Raw genomic sequence first — 20,629 nt, forward strand, 5'->3', positions numbered from 1 at the left:
CTCCCTCTGCCCTTCCCCTACTGCTTGCACTAAATAAAATCTTTTAAAAAATTAGATATGTGTGTATATTTGCAAATTCTGATTTTCTATGAAAAGTTAATTAGTAAAATGAATTTGTTTCATTTTTATGTAACAAGTGTTTAATATTTTTTCATGTATCTGGTTTATTTTTTTATTACTGATTTTAAAAAAATATTTAGATGTTTGAATTCCAGAAATACTGCTTATCCTGAGTAGATCAGATGCTGGATATTCTGAGTAAATGATGTTCAAATATTTGGAATAAGAAATGAAAGTCCAGGGTGCCTGGGTGGCTCAGTCTGCTTTTGGCTTGGGTCATGATCCTAGGTCCTGGGATTGAGCCCCACATTAGGATCCCTGATCAGTGGAGAACCTGCTTCTCCCTCTCCCCTCTACCTCTCCCTGCCCCTGGTGCTCACGTGCACTCTCTCCCAAATAAATAAATAAAATCTCAAAAAAAATAGAAAGAAAGAAAGAAAGAAGGAAGGAAGGAAGGAAGGAAGGAAGGAAGGAAGGAAGGAAGGAAGGAAGGAAGGAAGAAAGAAAGAAAGAAAGAAAGAAAGAAAGAAAGAAAGAAAGAAAGAAAAAGAAAGAAGAAAATGAAAAAAAAAAAAAGAAAGAAAATGAAAGTCCACTTATACTGACCTACCATTTTCCTGCCTGCAGTCCCTCAAAAACACAGTCACCAGCTTGGTGGGGATCCTCTGACCCATTTCTAGGCATTTACATACATATATAACACATTTACTCTGGTAGTTTGATGTTCTTTTATTTGTTAATTTTAGGATTATACTGTATGAACTGTTCTGCATTTTTCTACACTCTAGTCCTGGAAATTTTGCTGTCACTCCGTTTAACTCCACCTCATTCTTTTTAATGGCTGCACAGGATTCCATTGTATGGATGTTCAATTTAACTACCTTTGTATTGATTAAAATATAGGTTGCTTTTACTTTTTGCTATGTTTTTTTTTTTCAAATATTTTTTTAAATTTATTTACGATAGAGAGAGAGAGAGAGGGAGAGAGACAGGCAGAGGGAGAAGCAGGCTCCATGCACCGGGAGCCTGACGTGGGACTCGATCCCGGGTCTTCAGGATCGCGCCCTGGGCCAAAGGCAGGCGCCAAACCACTGCGCCACCCAGGGATCCCTTTGCTATGGCTTTGAACCAAGAACAGTTCTAAATAAATACTTTTAAGACATCCTAGTAAACATGCCTTTGAGAGCCTGTATAAGCATTTCTATAGAATAGATTGCAAAACTATAATGGCTGAGTCAAAGGACATGTGCATATTATATTTTGACAGAGATTACAAATTGTCCTCCAGAAACAGTTTAAAAATTTTACCAGCAATGGAGAAAGTCCCATTTCTCCAAACTTTGCCAACATTGGATATCAACGATCTTTTTAATTTTTGTCAATACGAAGTGTGAAAAATTTTAATATGTGTTTCCCTCAATACTAGTGACATTAAGCATCTTCTCATATGCTTATTGGCATATTTCATAAGCTCTTTCTTGCAACTGCTTTTCCCTTTCTTTTTTTCCTGTTGTATTTTTGTCTTTCTTTTTTTACTGGTGTGTGACCAAAATAAGCTTACATTTAAAAGACAGTGTCCATACAGATCCTTTTTTTTCATACAGATCTTTTTATAATCTTATTAAGTAGGCCAGTAGATAATTGGAAAATGATCAAGGACAAAAGCAAAAATCATCATCCCACCACAATTCTATTGGGTCACCAGCCTTCCCTCCTAGCCGGTTCCCACTCTCAGTTTTACCAGATGGCCAAATATAGATGTATTCTATACTACTCTGCTATCCCCTGAGTATAGAGGCTGTGCCTTCTTTATTTTGCTTTTTAAAAAAGATTTTCTTTATTTATTTGAGAGAGAGAACTTGTGCACAAGCCAGGAGAGGGAGCAGGAGAAGAGGGAGGGGAAGAAGTGAAGTTCCCACTGTGTAGGAAACCCAACAAGGGCTTGATCCCAGAACCCCAGGATCATGATCCAAGCCAAAGTCAGATGCTTAACCGACTGAACCGCCCCGGCACCCCTGTGCCTTCTTTATTTTTATTATTTCTCATTTGATGGACGCCCACTACAAACTCTCGATCACACTACCCACCTCTGTGCATCATAGTATAATCATAAGTCATTTCTTTTTTTTTTTATTTTTTTTTACTTATGATAGTCACAGAGAGAGAGAGAGAGAGAGAGAGGCAGAGACACAGGCAGAAGGAGAAGCAGGCTCCATGCACCGGGAGCCCGACGTGGGATTCGATCCCGGGTCTCCAAGATTGCGCCCTGGGCCAAAGGCGGGCACCAAACCGCTGCGCCACCCAGGGATCCCAATCATAAGTCATTTCTAAGTGTCTGCAAAGAGCCATTCCTAAAGCCATTCCTCATAGGTCAATTTCTGGAACTACTAAACAATTTTTTTTAAGATTTTATTTATTTATTCAGGAGAGACACACAGAGAGAGGCAGAGACACAGGTAGAGGAAGAAACAGGCTCCCCACAGGGAGTCCAAAGCGGGACTCGATCCCGGGACCCCAGGACCATGCCCTGAGCCAAAGGCAGACGCTCACCCACTGAGCCACCCAGGTGCCCCACTTCTAAACAATTTAAGCTATTTTGTAAGGAGATCTTTCTAAAACATATATATTTCTCTGATTTAAAAAATAGAACAAGTCATTTTGCTCTTTTCCTGATGCATCAGATGTAGATATTAATTCTGATATACGGTGTTACAACATAGGGGGGCCCTCTTGAGTTACTAAGGGGGACAGAGCCATTTACTCCTTTACTAATGGTCTATACACAGCTTGAAAACAATGTTAAGCTGTGTTTGTGTCTCGTAGATCATTTCCCCTCTCATTCTCCACTTAAAACTGCTAACTTTCTTCTTGCTGCCACCTCTAGCATCTCTCGACTCCCACTCCACACTTGCTAGGCTGAGAAAAACAAAAACAACAACCACCACCACTGTTTTGAAATAAGACCACATGATTCTGCGAAGCTCCCAAGAAAAAACATACATAATCTTCAGCACAGGAATTTTATGACAACAACTCAGGCTATTCATAACACAGTTGTTCACTCTTTCCAATTCCAAGTTATCTTTCAGAAAGCGAATATTTCCAGATAAGTGAAATCCAGCTATGCATGTAAAAGGTGTCAAATAAATAGTATGGATTTACTGGTAAAAATATATTTGACTTAAAGCAAATGGAATAAAATCAAGAGACAAAAATTTCATCCATATTTTTCTTGAATGTGCATTTTTATCGCTTGATAAAGCCATAAAACTTATTTGCAACATTCAGAGATAGTTGTGTATATTTCAATGGCACAAAGTTACTTTTATACTTATATTAATTTTTTCTATTTTATAATAAAGTCTGAATACTAATTTGATTATTCAGCTATTTTTTAAAGATTTATTTTTTAAAGATTTATTTATTTATTCATGAGAGACAGAGAGAGAGAGAGAGAGAGAGAGGCAGAGACACAGGCAGAGGGAGAAGCAGGCTCCATGCAGGGAGCCTGATGTGGGACTCGATCCTGGGACTCCAGGACCACGCCCTGGGCCAAAGGCAGGCACCAAACCGCTGAGCCACCAAGGGATCCCCCAAGATTTATTTATTTATTTTAGAGAGAGAGAGAGGAGAGATAGAGAGAGAGGGTGGGGAGAGAGAGAGGAGAGAGAGCACACGCAAGCACAGGGAAGGGCAGAGAGAGAGGGAGAGAGAATCTCAAGCAGGTTCCACATCCAACACAGAGCTGGACCTGGGGCTTGATCTGATGGCCCTGAGATCATGACCTGAGTTGAAACCAAGAGTCAGACATTTAACCCACTGAGCCACCCAGGGGCCCCCAACTATTTTTTAAAGTAATCTCCATGGTTAATGGTTAGTATGGGGCTTGAACTCACAACCCCCAGAAATCAGGAGCTGCACACTCTACCACCTGAGCCAGCCTGGTGCCCCTATTCAGCTATTTTTGTTTACCAGTGATAACCAAACGAAAGACAAATGAAGCCAATGACAAAAGATTCTTTATACAGGTATTCTAGGTCTTTGGAGGACAACTTTATCATTCACCATTCAGAAAAGAGTAGCCATTACCCTAAAGAACTGATTTTTTTTCCCAAAGGATCATCAGTTGTTTTTAAAAATCACATTTCTATAATGTGGAATCAATATTTAAGTGAGCCAACCCTAAGACCAACCCTGTAGCCTGCTCTCCTAAGACTTAGACTCAGTCTTCTTGCAAATACCTCTTTCAAGTGATAGAGTTCCTGAACCCCAGTATCCTCTTCATCCCTCTACTTGCATCTAGACCACCCTCATTTCTAGCCTGGACTCTTTTTTTTTTTTTAAGATTTATTAAGAGAGGGATGTCTAGGTGGCTCAGTGGTTGAGTATCTGCCTTCAGGTGGGGTCGTGATCCCAGGGTCCTAATGGCTTATATCCTCCGTGGGGAGCCTGCTTCTCCCTCTGCCTAGTGTCTGACTCTCTCTCTTTCTCTGTCTTTCATGAATAAATAAATAAAATCTAAAAAAAAAAAAAAAAGATTTATTGAAAGGGAGGAGAGAATGGCCGAGGGAGAAGAGAGCATCTTCCACAGACTCCACGCTGAGCACAGAGCCCAGAGTGGGGCTCAAACTCATAATCTGAGTTGAGGAGGATGTGAACAGAAACCGAGAGCCAGTTGCTTAACCAGCTGAGCCACCCAGGTGCCCCATGGACTAGACTCTTAAATTGACCTCCTTACCTGCTTTCTCTCCTATAGGCTTGGTCCCACCTATCCTTTCTCACAACGCAGCCAGAGTCATTGGTACTTCCTTCTCAAAGCCATTGGTGGTTTGTGATTGACCTCTGGATAAAAATCCCTCCCCTTAGCATGGCTTCCATGGTGTTTCAGGAGCAGACACTGACTTCCTGCTCCAGCCTTATCCTCAGTCATTCCCACCAGATCTTAAATGTCCTGTGCTGCTACAGCCTCCCCAGCCTTTGGCATCTCCAGTCTTCATAAACGCTCTTCTCCCAACTTGTCCGTTTTGTTTTGTTTTGTTTTCTGCCAAGCTAGCTTTTGTGAATTGTCCTACAGGTCATACTTAGGTCATACTTAAGACTTCACAATATGCTGTCTTCCTGTAATCTACTTTATTCATTTTTTTCATTTATTTAGTATAACTGACATAATGGTATAACATTGTGTTTTTTCTTTCTCTTAACAATTCTTTATACATAACCATCTTTTATTTTGGCCAGGCATATTCTTTGTCTCAGAGAGGATAAGAATCACTATGGAAGGACTCTATAAGGAGAAAGAAAAAATCGTTACCAGCTTTTGACTACTAAAATAGGACCTGGATATACATTGTAAAAAATGGACTTTGTTAACTAGAACTCTGAATAACACCAGGGAAAGGAACATTCTTCTAGGTTGGGAGTCAGAACAGGTCAAGTTGGCTCTAACTCAGTTATTCGGGCATCGTGGGCTCCATCCACCATGCTGGGCCTGTCAGGGATAACAGAGAGGAGTCCTGCGGCAGAGGAATGCATGTGTCCCACTTCCTATGTGGAATGCCAACCTTCCAATTCCCCATAGATTCTTTTGGGTTTTCTACATAGACACTCATATTACCAAAAATAGTATTTTTGTCTCTTTCTTTCCAACCATTTAGCATTGAGAGATACCTGGGTTGCAGAATCTTGGGAGATGTTATAGATGTCGATGCCTGCAGCACCCTGGATCCCAAACAAGTTACCTGGCCTCCTATGCCTCTCATCGGGCCTCTTGAATCCAGTTTGTAACCAGGACAGGTCCTTGTTTGCTTAGCTACCTTAGCACAAACATGTGCTTCTTTTGCTAACTTCACCTCACTTCCACTTTTTATCCAAATCTGAGTTTTTATCATCTCCTTTGACTGTGAAGTTGGGTGGCTTTTACCTAACTGTTATTATTCTCAGTCCAGACTGCTCAGCAGGTCTGGTTCCGCTTCCCAGCTTTTACCAACTCTCCAACTAACCCGTCTTCCACTCTGATCTTCCATCTCCCAACAGATGCCCTCTTCCCACCTCCAATTTATCAAAAGGTAGCCCATAACCCTTCTATCATTCCAGGCACATCTTACTCTCCTGACACTCTCCTTAACACAGTCACATACAAAATCATGCCATCTAACAGCCTAACTGGAGTGGTTTCACACATGCAAAGGGGGGTCCTTTGTTTTCCCTCAGAGAGGAGCAAGATCTCTAAAGTCTACCAGTTGGCTTCTTTTAGGACAACTGCCCAAACTTTTTAAGATTGTGGGCCCAGTGAGGTTGCCACCTGGGTGGCTCAGTCGGTTCAGCATCTGCCTTTTGCTCAGGTCATGATTCCACATCCTGCGATCGAGCCCCACATTAGGCTCCCTGCTCAATGGGGAGTCTGCATCTCTCTCCCTCTGCCCCTCCCCCCGACTCATGTTCTTGCTCGCTCTGCTCTGTCAAATAAATAAATTTAAAAGAAAATCTTCAATAAACAACAACAACAAAAAAGATTACAGACCCAATGGTTTGTATCTATCCAGGACTGATACCATCAGTGGATATCAGTGATAGAAGTGAAAAGTTGGGGCAGCCTGGGTGGCTCAGCGGTTTAGCGCCTGCTTTCTGCCCAGGGCATGATCCTGGGGTCCTGGGATCGAGTCCCACGTTGGGCTCCCAGCGTGGAGCCTCCTTCTCCCTCTGCCTGTGTCTCTGCCTCTCTCTCTCTCTGTCTCTCAAGAATAAATAAATAAAATCTTAAAAAAAAAAAAAAGAAGTGGAAAGTTGATACTAAAAATAAATACAAACAAAACAAAAACACCTCCCAACTCTGTGAAACAGGAGGCAGGCCAAGTGGAAGGATCACTGTCTTCTTAAGGGGAGGTGGCTTGGGAACACAGGGCAGAAATCCCGGACAGACACCTTGTCTATCTGTGAGAACTGCAGACTCCATCTTTGCCCCCTTGTTCCACACCACTCACAGGGGTTTTTCCTGGCTCTCAAGAACTCTCCTCTTTTGCCAACTTAAAGGAGAAGTGATAATAAGTAACATGATCAAACTGTCAAGATAAATTTCAGAGGGTTTCAGTGCTCTTTCACATACAAAAGAGGAAAAACAGACTACACGCCCATGTATGCCACTATCCCAGCCAATTACAGCCAAGACCTACGAACACTAATGTACCATGTGTCCACTTCCTCTGATAAATATTCCTTTGCGTTCTAACATAAGAAACATATTTCACTCAAGGTGGACATCCCTCTTTCCCCAAACATTTCTAGGTAAGTTTTAGTGATGCAGTTTTTTTTTAAGTTTATTTATTTAAGTAATCTCTACACCCAACATGGGACTTGAACTCATGACCCCGAGATCAAGAGTCGCATGCTCTTCCAACTGAGCCAGTCAGGTATCCCTTTATTGATGCATTTAAACCTAATAAACATGAACTTCCTATCAAATCATTCCCCAGCTTAAAATCCTTCATTAGCTTCCTGTGCCCTCAGCATCACGTCTCAACTGTTTCCTGTGTAGCCATACATTATACCATTCATTGCTCAGTCTCCACAGGGACTCTACAATGTAGATGATCCTTCCTGTGCCTTTCCTTCGGAATACCTCTCCAGCCAGGTTCGGTGTCCACAGGACCTGTTCACTCCCTCTACGGTAGTTGCACATTTGCAACCATTTAATTATGTGAAGTAATTTTGCTGGGAGGCCATGTCTACTTTGTTCACTGCTATGTCTTCAGTATCTAGTGTATAGAAGTCACTCAAAAATATTTGTTGGCTGACTGACTGGTCTCTTGCTTTCTGCAATGTGTGTGAATGTAATCATAATGAGTTAAGCGCACTTCAAAACTTGATATACTATTAGTTGTTCTCTTAAGATGAGTGATTCGTTGTGTTTGCTTGTTTCAAGAATTACATGGAAGGTATGACCCAACACCAAAAAGTAATCTTATTCAAAAATGAGCAGAGGGGGGTGGCTCAGTCAGTTAAATGTCTGCCTTTGGCTCAGGTCATGATCCCAGGTCCTGGGATCGAGCCCTGAGTCGGGTTCCCTGCTTAGTCAGGAGTCTGTTTCTCTCTCCCTCTGCCCCATCCCTCCTGCTCATTCTCTCAATCTCTCTTTTTCTCTCTGGCTCTCTCTCACAGTAAAATCTTAAAAAAAAAAAAAAAAAAAGAAAGAAAGAAAAGAAAAGAAAAGAAAAGAAAAGAGAAAAGAAAAGAAAAGAAAAGAAAAGAAAAGAAAAGAAAAGAAGAAAAGAAAAGAAAAGAAAAAAGAAAAGAAAAGAAAAGAAAAAAGAAAAGTGGCAAAGGCAGGCTACTTATAGCAGCGTCACAGGGTTGGACTTAAGTCAGGAAGAGCCATAGGTAGAAATGAACAGTAAATGGTAGACAATGTAGCCAACAGTTAGAAGAGTTTGCAAGCATGTAAGAGACTCTCCCATACTTCCACCCCCAAAAAAGCCTAAGATGGGAGCAGGGCTCTGATACAGCAATCAAGTCCCAAGCCAATGTGCCACTCTAATTTGGACAGTTAAGGTGAACATAAGCTTAACTCTCCATGCATGCAAAATCCACACATGCTGGTTAGTAAAGAATCATGACATATACCTCATAACAGAGCCTGAGTTATGATTCTACTAGTTAGGTTTCTCTATTCCAGCACAAACCTTTTCCATATTTGGTATCAGAAGATCCATGTATGATCCAGTTGAAGTTATCCTTACAGATAGACTCCACATAGGTGCGTCTTGTTGCACAAAACAGGATTTTTTCCGTTCTGTTGTTCATCTTCAATTTTTTCCTAATACAGGAAATGTGAAACACCCAGAGCATTCCTCTTCCACTCCAGTTAATGACATTAATCCCAACTAAGGTCTAATCATCTTAAAATTTTATTCCACCCACTTTCAGAATGGAGCTTCTAACATTAATGCTCCAGAGGCAAAAAAGTTAATTTATGACTTTTAAATGATAGATAAATTAAATCAAAGAGTCATAAAACTAAAGCTGAAACAGAGAAGTTGGAGTTTACAAAATGAACAAAACAACTAGACACTGAAGAAACTCTTGACTTAAAATAAACCAGTGGGTAGGTTTTAAAGTGCAGCTCTTAATGAATCCTTTCAAACTTTACATTAAAAAAAAAAAAAAAAAAAACCCGAAACCAAAAAACAATCCAATAATACAGCCACCAACCTTTCAAAAGCATTCAAGAGCTTGGTGTTCTTGATCTTCTTTATGTTTTCAATCTTGAAATTTTTCATGGAAGCTTTAAAAGACTCACTTATCATGACATATTCCGGATTCTGGTTATTGATCTCTACCAACTAAAAAATTTCAAAAATATGTAAAATGTGAAACAGGAGACATTTAAAGCATGCTATGTCCACACACGTGGCCCCCTATGCCATGGAGTACCCTTGCCAGGCCTCCGGTAGCAGGTGGGATAAGCTGGCTTAGGGTTTCCACATCTGGCAGGTCATCTTAGTAATGAACTAGCTGGCACTGGGCCCATCTGCGCAGGCTGAATTCTGGCTAGCGAGGCATTATGCCTAAAGGCAAAAGGATGCCCCCTGGAGGTGTCCGATTTAGTCTAGGGACCTGGTGAGTTCCTCACACCCACAGAAACCTGCCCTTTACCTCCAACTACCAGACAAGGCACTTTTACTCTCTGGTTTTCAGCTTTGTCCTCCATAAAGTGGAGATGATAATATCTATCTCGTAGGGTCTTTTGTAAGGATGTGCCCATAAGAGACTGTGCGTGGCTAGACAATGAGGTGCCCTGTAGAGGGCAACCATTCTCTGGGAAGGTAACACCGTTACCATCTGGATGCCTTTGAATCTTGATCCAAGAATTTTACAGAAACCATTCATTCTTTCATCCAAATACTATACATCTATGGCTAGGTACTTTTCCTCACCTTGAAACAATTTACACACCAAAAGGCAAAAACCAAGTACCTCATATCCATTCAAGCTAAAGTCTGGCTGAGGAGGTAGTGTTGAGATTAAAGGCTCTGACAGGGTCTGCATCAGCTGATAGCTACAAAGAAGACAAAGAATTCACTTGGTTCCCTGTTCCATATGCCGGAGTTCCATCCCGAAATTCCAGCCACTAAACCAAGAATTCCCAGAGAATTTATTCTTTGTACTTTATTTTGGATTATATTCTTGCAATATTCCTGGTACAGACATCCTCGTAACCATAGTTCTTTAAAAAAGACAGTCATAAAAAAAAAAGTCATTATTCATAATTTGGTAAATTAATGTTATTTTGGATAAAAATTTATATAAATTTATATAAATTTTATAAAAATTTATATAAATTAACTATAAAGATCTCATACTTGATTTTACACCCATTTTGGGTTTTATAAATTTATTTTTTATGGGGTTCAATTTGCCAACATATAGAATAACACCCAGTGCTCACCCCATCAAGTGCCCCCTTCAGTGCCCATCACCCAGTCACCCCCACCCCCCATTCACCTCCCCTTCCACCATCCCTAGTTCGTTTCCCAGAGTTAGGAGTCTTTCATGTTCTGTATCCCTTCCTGATATTTCCCACTCATTTTTTTCTCCTTTCCCCTTTATTCCCTTTCACTATTTTTTATATTCCCCAAATGAATGAGACCATATAATGTTTGTCCTTCTCTGATTGACTTATTTCACTCAGCATAATACCCTCCAGTTCCATTCACGTTGAAGCAAATGGTGGGTATTTGTCATTTCTAATGGCTGAGTAATATTCAATTGTATACATAAACCACAGCTTCTTTATCCATTCATCTTTCGATGGACACCGAGGCTCCTTCCACAGCTTGGCTATTGTGGCCATTGCTGCTATAAACATCGGGGTGCAGGTGTCCCTGCGTTTCATTGCATCTGTATCTTTGGGGTAAATCCCCAGCAGTGCAATTGCTGGGTCGCACGGCAGCTCTATTTTTAACTCTTTGAGGAACCTCCACACAGTTTTCCAGGAGTGGCTGCACCACTTCACATTCCCACCAACAGTGCAAAGAGGTTTCCCCTTTCTCCACATCCTCTCCAACATTTGTGGTTTCCTGCCTTGTTAATTTTCCCCATTCTCACTGGTGTGAGGTGGTATCTCATTGTGGTTTTGATTTGTATTTCCCTGATGGCAAGTGATGCGGAACATTTCTCATGTGCTTGTTGGCCATGTCTATGTCTTCCTCTGTGAGATTTCTGTTCATGTCTTTTGCCCATTTCATGATTGGATTATTGGTTTCTTTGCTGTTGAGTTTAAAAAGTTCTTTATAGATCTTGGATACTAGCCCTTTATCTGATACGTCTTTTGCAAATATCTTCTCCCATTCTGTAGGTTGTCTTTTAGTTTTGTTGACTGTATCCTTTGCTGTGCAAAAGCTTCTCATCTTGATGAAGTCCCAATAGTTCATTTTTGCTTTTGTTTCTCTTGCCTTCATGGATTTATCTTGCAAGAAGTTACTGTGGCCAAGTTCAAAAAGGGTGTTGCTTGTGTTCTCCTCTAGGATTTTGATGGAATCTTGTCTCACATTTAGATCTTTCATCCATTTTGAGTTTATCTTTGTGTATGGTGAAAGAGAGTGGTCTAGTTTCATTCTTCTGCATGTGGCTGTCCAATTTTCCCAGCACCATTTATTGAAGAGACTGTCTTTTTTCCAGTGGATGGTCTTTCCTCCTTTGTCGAATATTAGTTGACCATAGAGTTGAGGGTCCACTTCTGGATTCTCTGTTCTGTTCCATTGATCTATGTGTCTGTTTTTGTGCCAGTACCACACTGTCTTGATGAGCACAGCTTTGTAGTACAACCTGAAATCTGGCATTGTGATGCCCCCAGCTATGGTTTTCTTTTTTAATATTCCCCTGGCTATTCGGGGTCTTTTCTGATTCCACACAAATATTAATTTTGAATGTGTTTTATATAACCACATATCATCCAACAGTGGGGAATCCATCTCCAAAACCGTTCATGAACAATATAGATTTTACTGAGCTTCTTTCTTTCATTCATTCATTCATTCATTCATTTATGACAGACACAGAGAGTGAGGAAGAGACACAGGCAGAGGGAGAAGCAGGCTCCATGCAGGGAGCGCGATGTGGGACTCGATCCCAGGACCCAGGAATCATGATCATGCACTTGATCACTTCCGGGGCACACCCATCAATCCAGCCATTCACAGTGAAGATGCTGAGGCCCAGGTAGGAGAGGCTTGCCCGAATCCCCTGTGAGTCAGAGGGAGATTGAGTTCCTGCTCGCCTACACCTTTGGACAAGCTATACTGCTTCACGAGTACAGATGATGCAAAAGGAAACTGCCATGTAATGTAAGCAGGAAGATTTCAAGAAAACAGATTCAAGAGTGATTTGGTGAGATCAGTGGGTGAATATCTTAAACATCTGCTGGTAGGCAGTGCTTCAGAACACTTACTTGCTTTTAATCTGCTCCACATCCTTGTAAGACATAAAGGTTGGCCTTCTGACAACATCCTTTTGGGTCTTGGAAGCTACATTTGTCTGAATCATCCCTTTAGACAGAAAAAAGACAACAAACAAAAACCAAGAATTAGTCCTAGAAAATGATGTACTGTTATTTTCTGTAGGCTAGTAACACAGCAAATATTCACAAGTGAGCTGTAACATGCATGAATAGAGAAAATCCTTCCAGAAGGGGATTGCTCATGATTAAAAACTCGTATCCTTTGCTGACTGCCCTTATGATAAGACCCAGAAAACAAAGAGGCAATGAGATGAGCAGTCAGCAATTAATCTAATCTTTAAATCAAGGTCAGATAGTAAAGGGAAGAACTAGGGCAGTCAGATAACAAGACATCATCCATGTAAGCTGCCCTAAACCAGGCATCAATGATTATGGGTTGGAATGTGGTAGCTATATATTGAAGGATCTTTCTAGATCAAGTGTGAAATGTCATTTTCAATTGATGCATGTTGTAGACCCAGGCCAAAGTTACAGCCAAAGGAGGTTTTTACTTTTTATTTTTTAAAGATTTTATTTATTTATTCATTAGAGACAGAGAGAGAGAGAGAGAGAGAGAGAGAGGCAGAGACACAGGCAGAGGGAGAAGCAGGCTCCATGCAGGGAGCCGGATATGGGACTCGATCTAGAGACTCCAGGATCACACCCTGAGCTGAAGGCAGACGCTCAACCGCTGAGCCACCCGGGCATCCTCAGAAGGAGCTTTTAAAAAGTAAATCATCTGGGGTGCCTAAGTGGCTCAGCCAGTTGAGTATCGGAGTTTCAGCTCAGGTTGCGATCTCAGGGTGGTAGGATTGGGCCCTATATAGGGCCCTGTGCTCAGCGAGAAGTCAGCTTGGGATTCTCTCTCCTTCTGCCCCTGCCTCCCCCTTCGCAGACAGACTCATGGTCTTTCTCGCTCTCTCAAATTAATAAATAAGTAACATCTTTAAAAAAAAAAGAATAAAATAGGGCAGCCCGGGTGGCTCAGCAGTTTAGCGCCACCTTTGGCACAGGGCCTGATCCCGGAATCCTGGGATTGAGTCCCACGTCGGGCTCCCTGCATGGAGCCTGCTTCTCCCTCTGCCTGGGTCTCTGCCTCTCTCTCTCTGTGTCTCTCATGAATAAGTAAATAAAATCTTAAAAAAAATAGAATAAAATAAAAAGTAAATCATCTTACATGGCTATAGAAAATACAAAATGGCATAGCCACTTTGGAAAACAGTTGGGCAGTTTCTTATAAAGTCAAACATACATTACCTATGTGATCTAGCATTCCCATTCCTTTGTACCCACGTAAGAGAAATGAACACTTAAACCCACACAAAGACTTGCATTGAAATGTTCCTAGTAGCATTATTCTAATAGTCAGAAAGTGAAAACAATCAAAATACATCAACAGGTGAATGGATAAACAAACCATGGTATAGCCTTATAATGAAGTGTTACTCGGCATTGAAAAGGGAAGAATTACTGTATAAGCAACAACATAGGTGGGTCTAAAAAACATTCTGAGTGAAAGAAGTCAGCCACATGCAGAGTACATGCCACAAGATGCTATTTACATGATGTTCTAGAATAGATACAACTAATCTATGGTGACAGAGAGCAAATGGGGGTAGGAAGAGACCAGTTGCAAAGGGGCATGAGGAAACTTGGACTGATGGGAATGCTCTAGATCTTGATCAGGATAGCAGTCAGGGATCCCTGGGTGGCGCAGCGGTTTGGCGCCTGCCTTTGGCCCAGGGCGCGATCCTGGAGACCCGGGATCGAATCCCACGTCGGGCTCCTGGTGCATGGAGCCTGCTTCTCCCTCTGCCTGTGTCTCTGCCTCTCTCTCTCTGTGACTATCATAAATAAATAAAAAAAAAAAAAAAAAAAAAAGGATAGCAGTCACATGGACTTTGTCCACACTCATCCAACTGCACACTTAAAATGGAAGCATTTTATCGAAGCAATTGTGCTTCAGTAGAGTTGATGTAAAGTGAAACAAACATAAACAATAAAAAGATAAAATGAGATGGTGTGGAGCACCTGGGTGGCTCAGTCAATGAAGCATTTGACTCTTGATTTCGGCTCAGATCATGATCCCAGGGTCACAAGATCTAGCCCCAGTCCAGCTCCTCACTCAACAGAGTCTGTTTTACTCCCTCTCCCTCTGCCCTTCCCCCTGCTCATACACGTACATTCTCTCTCTCAAATAAATAAATAAATCTTTTTAAAAAAGATTTATATATTTATTTATGAGAGACACATAGAGAGAGAGGGAGGCAGAGACATAGGCAAAAGGAGAAGCAGGCTTCTTGCAAGGAGCCTGATGCGGGACTCTATCCCAGGTCCCCGGGATGACCTGAGCTGAAGGCAGATGCTCAACTGCTGAGCCACCCAGGTGTCCCAAAATAAATAAATCTTAAAAAAAGAATAAAGAGGAAGAGAAAGATGTTGCCACAATTCTGCTCCACACCTCTCAGCACTCCCATCTCTTACCAGCCTTCCCACTGTTCTATGAAACCAGCTTGTCTGCAGGTTTGGGGGGCCCTGCTTCCCATGTGCATGGGCTGCTCCCTTCCTTCCACAGTCTCTTCCTGGGATAAAACTAGATACTCTCAGGGATCCCTGGGTGGCTCAGCGGTTTAGTGCCTGCCTTCGGCCCAGGGCATGATCCTGGAGTCCTGCGATCAAGTCCCACATCAGGCTCCCTGCATGGAGCCTGCTCCTCCCTCTGTCTGTGTCTCTGCCTCTCTCTCTCTCTTATGAATAAATAAAATCTTAAAAACAAAACAAAACTAGATACTCTCCTAGATTCTCTGGCTTCTTCACCACACTGCTTCATTTTCCCCAGAGCTATTATCGCTTTCAGAAATTGCCTGCTGCCCGCATCTAGAACAGGGCAGAGCTGCGACTCCAATACTAGTTTAATGAATGTCAGAATATAAGAAATGGGGGGAAATTCACCCGGAATACCAAACTGCTCTGGACTAGTTTCTATGAACCAGGTGAACAAAATTGCCAGTCAAATTTCTTCAGATTTGGGGAACAAGGTACATTATTGGTTCTCCCCACTCCATCACCTTCTTTTTTTTAAAGATTTATTTATTTATTTATGATAGACATAGAGAGAGGCAGAGACACAGGAGGAGGGAGAAGCAGGCTCCACGCCCGGAGCCCGACGCGGGACTCGATCCCAGGACTCCAGGATCATGCCCTGGGCCGAAGGCAGGCGCCAAACCGCCGAGCCACCCAGGGATCCCCTCCATCACCTTTTTAAATTGCCAAAGCAATAGAATAATATCTAAAGAAAAAAAAATTTATTTAAGCCATTCTTAATCTCACCATCCAACAGAAGATATTTCTTTTTTTTTTTTTAAAGATTTTATTTATTTATTCATGAGAGACCTAGAGAGAGAGGCAGAGACCCAGGCAGAGAGAGAAGCAGGCTCCATGCGGGGAGCCTGATGCAGAGTTCAATCCCAGGACCCCGGAGTCACATCCTGAGCCGAAGGCAAACGCCCAACTGCCGAACCACCCAGGCATCCCCAACAGAAGAGATTTCTGTTTCTTCCTACTCTCTTCTGCTCTTGGTCCACATGCATACATTGTTGCATTTACCATGCATATTACATTTATTTATTGATTTTTAAGATTTTATTTATTTATTATTTATTTATTTATTTAAGACACAGAGAGAGGCAGAGACACGGGCAGAGGGAGAAGCAGGCTTCCTGCAGGGAGCCTGATGTGGGACTTGATCCCGAATCCCGGGATCATGCCCTGAGCCGAAGGCAGATGCTCAACTGCTGAGCCCCAGGTGTCCCCATATTACATTAAAAAATATATATTTTATTTATTTATTCATGAGAGACACAGAGCGAGAGAGAGGCAGAGACACAAGCAGAGGGAGAAGCAGGCTCTATGCAGGGAGCCCGACATGGGACTCGATCCTAGGACTCCAGGATCACATCCTGGCCAAAGGCAGGCACTAAACCGCTGAGCCACCCAGGCTGCCCCCCCCATATTACATTAAAAAACAAACAAAAAAACTTTCCATTTGAAAAAAAAGAAAACCTTTTCATTTGAATACAACATCTAAAAAGAAAGGCACAAAAACATACATTTGGAGGTTTGCCTTTTTCACTTAACAATATTAAATTTTGCTTTTACTGTGCAGGTTTCATAATCAAAAATTTTAACCAATACTCTACTAAAATTTAATACCTAATTGGTTTGGTCACTATGCTAGTACCCTAAAGGACATACCTCTACTGTAGTATGTCAAATAGGCTTTACTAAAAATCTTCATGCTCATCACTTTCCTTTTCCTTCTGGTGAATTCACCAGAATTCTAATTATTCCCTTAGAAAGATTCCTAAGAGAATGAAAAGCAAGCATAGTTTAGCATTTTTTAAGTAGGCTCCATGCCCAACATGGGGCTTGAACTCACAATCCTGAGATCAAGAGTCACATGCATTACTGACCAAGTCAGCCAGGTGCCCCAAAGCAAACATATTTTAATATCTCTTGATATGTAGCATCAGATTGCTTTCCAAAATACAGCAGCTGGTCTGATGTCCTTCAAAGCTATATTACTTAATACACAGTAATTGGCACAGGGCCCGAAGCAACCTGGAATGTCAAGGACCTGAGAAAATCTTCTTTACCTCTTTCAAAGCACCTGTAGGGATCCTGAAAGGGCAACTATCTGACCATATGCAATGAAGTGTGCCAGGGTGCAGCTGGTGAGACAGTATATTCGGAGGGAGGCCAGTTCCTGCTCTGATTTCTTACTAAACACAATAGATTGGTAGAAGCTAAGCTGACGGCCTTCCCATGGAGCTCAAATCAACATGGTGGAAGGGAAAGTCTTTAGAAAAGGTGATGGATAAAACCACTAATCTAGATGATGAAGCCCAAAATGAACAGCAAGGTTCTACAATTCTGAAGGCACCCATTGGACCAAGGTCTCTATTGGAGTCACCAGCCCCTGAACTTCTGCCTCAGCCTGGGATAGAGCCCATCCAGAATCAGAAACTTAGAATGGCCGAGCTAGAAGTACCCCTTAGAGACCACTTCATCCCCTGCCCTCATTTCATAGAGAGAGAATGGTGGCCTAGAGAGGCCAGGTGCTGTTCCCTGTGTTACATACTACTATGTGGTCAGAGCCAAGGCTCTCGAGCACAGGCCTCTGCTGACAGCCACTGGCTTCCACCCCATCATACTTCATACCTTACTAAAAAGGATCGTGATCCTGGGTACAGCATGCACCTCCACTCTGCTCCCACTCCCACCACATGCCAGATTCGAGTAATAGGCACCACTGCCAAATGCGAAGTCTCACCTATAAAACTCAGCTCGTAGTTCCGTGAACCCGCCTGAAATGGCACAATTCCCCTTGGATACAATAGAAAGAAGGACTCCAGGTAGGAAGAGTCGATGTTTGAAGCTTCCTGATTACCAGCCTAAAAAATAAATAAATAAATAAATAAATAAATAAATAAATAAATAAATAAATAGTAAAGATACTTCAGGGTAGGCTTTTAAGAAATCTCTATCATATGTCTTATACAACTGTACTTCAGCCATGGGATTTGAACTGGAATGCATCTTGCCTCCCAAACCAGACTGTAAAGGCTGCCAGGTGGAGGCCATGTCACATCCTCTTGTAGTATCCCCATCATGGAGCTAGAAGACAACCGTCTACCTTGCAGAAATGGACTATACACTCAGGGGATGCCTGAAAAATGGAGCTCGTTGCAATATCCTTTTTATACCTTCTATAAAATATGACCTTAGCGTACAGAGCAACTGACACCCACGGTACAGAAATCATGTCTGCCCTTGCCATCTAACAGAATCCAACACTCTGGCATCGAGTAGAACATGGTAGCTATTTTTAGGATATCACATGTGAGAATGCAGTTTCCAGTGGGTGTACTGCTGTCCAAATGTAAATGACCTCCCTCTTCTCTGCCCTGAACCAGAGTAAGCAAATAAAATGGACCGATCCCCCAGTCAGTCAATAACACTGCAAAAGCATCTGGATTTTCCACTCACTGTGGCTATTAAGAAAGAGGCACGGAACACCACCCCACAAATGTAAGGATACAATCTCTGCTCTCAAGGTCTGTACAAAGGGTCTAAACATCAGGATGAGTGGGTAAAGGTAAGTGTTGATTCTAGCAGACACAAGCTAGGCCACCACTCCACGGTCCACACGGGAGTGGCAGACCAGGGCAGATCGGATGTAAGCCCTAATAGCACGGGTTCCCGATATTTCATGGCGAAGAGACACTCGTTGCTTATGATCTAGAATGGAGCTGCTAATGACAGCAAATTCGCAGCTGGTGGCAGGGAGAGGCTCCCTGTCCCTTTAATGAGACTGTGGGCTCTGCAGCTTTCAGCTACACCTCTGCCCCTTCCCCGGTGAACATGCCGGCTGGATGTAAGGGGAGGAGGCCGCAATGAAAGCCTCCGAAGGAAATGTCCTGGATGGAGAAAGGCCTGAACTAGGTCTCTTCAGCCTGGAGAGGAATATGGTGAGGGCAGATGTCTGCACAGTGTAAAGTGGGAATAAACGAGAAAGGGGTTCAAAAGGTAGAAATGGGACAAACAGGTGGAAGTGACAAGAAAGCTACCTTTAGTAGAACTTTCTAAGCTATAGATCCTAAGTCACACCATGAAGAGGTTTGCTGCAACAGCTGCTGGGACATTATCCACCAGGATAATTGTAAACGAGATTGGCATCCTCAGGGGGCAGGAGGAAATGAGGTGGCTGTGATTAGATGATGTGTGGGTGAGCCACGTGCCTTCCTAGGACCCCAAAGAGCAGATGATGTGGGCAAATGCCTACAAACACAGGGGGCAGTGAGTCACCTCTGGGGACTCTGGGCTGCCATCTCAAATCACTGTCCTGATTTCCCTTTTTTTGTTGTTTTGAAAGGTTTTATTTATTTATTCACGAGAGACACACAGAGAGGCAAAGACATAGGTAGAGGAAGATGTAGGCTCCCCCAGGACCCTGAGATCATGACCTGAGCCAAAGGCAGATGCTCAACCACTGTGAGCCACCGAGGTGTCCCCTAGCTTCCCATTCTGACAGCTGACGTTATGGGACATCCGAAGGCCAGCTCAGCAGAGCCAGTTCCAGGCTGGAAGGATAATCTACAAACTCTAGGCCAGGACTTTCAAACTCTAATTTGTGTGTGAATCACCTGGGAATCCAGTTAAAAAGCAGATCACAGAATACAAATTCAGGGAAAGGGTATTTAATTCTCCCAAAGGGCTCCCAGGGTGCCCACGTTGCTAGCCTGAGGGCCTGACTTTGCTGGCAAGGCTTTTGGGTCTAGATCAGGGTTGTCCCCTGGAATTTTCTGGAACATTTCACTGGACACATCCTCTATGTTTTCCTATATGAAAGCCACTAGCTCCATGTAGCTGTAGAGCACTTAAATGTGACAAGTGTGACCATGGAACTGAAGTATTCATTTTATTCAAATTTAATTAACTGAAGTTTAAAATGAAATATCCGGGCAGCCCGGGTGGCTCAGCGGTTTAGCTCTGCCTTCAGCCCGGGGCCTGATCCTGGAGACCTGGGATGGAGTCCCACGTCGGGCTCCCTGCGTGGAGCCTGTTTCTCCCTCTGCCTGTGTCTCTGCCTCTCTCTCTTTCTCTCTGTGTCTCTCATGAATAAATAAATAAAATCTTTAAAAAATAAATAAAAAGTTTAAAAAAATAAAATAAAATAAAATAAAATATCCAAGGGATCCCTGGGTGGCTCAGCGGTTTGGCTCTGGCTTTGGCCCAGGGCTCGATCCTGGAGTCCTGGGATCAAGTCCCACCTGGGGCTCCCTGCATGGAGCCTGCTTTTCCCTCTGCCTGTTTCTCTGCCTCTCTCTCTCTGTGTCTCTCATGAATAAATAAATAAAATCTTTAAAAAATAAAAAATGAAAATAAAAAAAATAAAATGAAATAGCCACCACAAGTGGTTGGTGGTTGTCATACTGGACAGGACTAGGCAATTCCAGTGTCTGAGCATGTGGACAGCCTAGCGTGCTTCGGGCCCTTCCTTCACACTGTACTCCAGTT

The 20,629-nt window shown here is 42.5% G+C and overlaps 1 protein-coding gene across 2 annotated transcripts in view; it reads right to left on the bottom strand.

The window, feature by feature from the left end:
* Nucleotides 1-20,629, bottom strand: part of ZC3HAV1 (zinc finger CCCH-type containing, antiviral 1) — a 64,297-nt gene that overhangs the window by 6,643 nt on the left and 37,025 nt on the right. For both annotated transcript variants that reach the window (XM_072777364.1, XM_072777363.1), the window contains 5 exons: nucleotides 17,883-18,003; nucleotides 12,503-12,599; nucleotides 10,030-10,111; nucleotides 9,265-9,395; nucleotides 8,736-8,869 (listed from right to left, as the gene is read on the bottom strand). In XM_072777364.1, the coding sequence (XP_072633465.1) occupies nucleotides 8,736-8,869; nucleotides 9,265-9,395; nucleotides 10,030-10,111; nucleotides 12,503-12,599; nucleotides 17,883-18,003 (565 nt within the window). The remainder of the gene's footprint in view (nucleotides 1-8,735; nucleotides 8,870-9,264; nucleotides 9,396-10,029; nucleotides 10,112-12,502; nucleotides 12,600-17,882; nucleotides 18,004-20,629) is intronic.

The sequence above is a fragment of the Canis lupus genome, chromosome 15 (assembly GCF_048164855.1).
Source record: "Canis lupus baileyi chromosome 15, mCanLup2.hap1, whole genome shotgun sequence".
In the NCBI taxonomy this organism is placed as follows: Eukaryota; Metazoa; Chordata; class Mammalia; order Carnivora; family Canidae; genus Canis; species Canis lupus.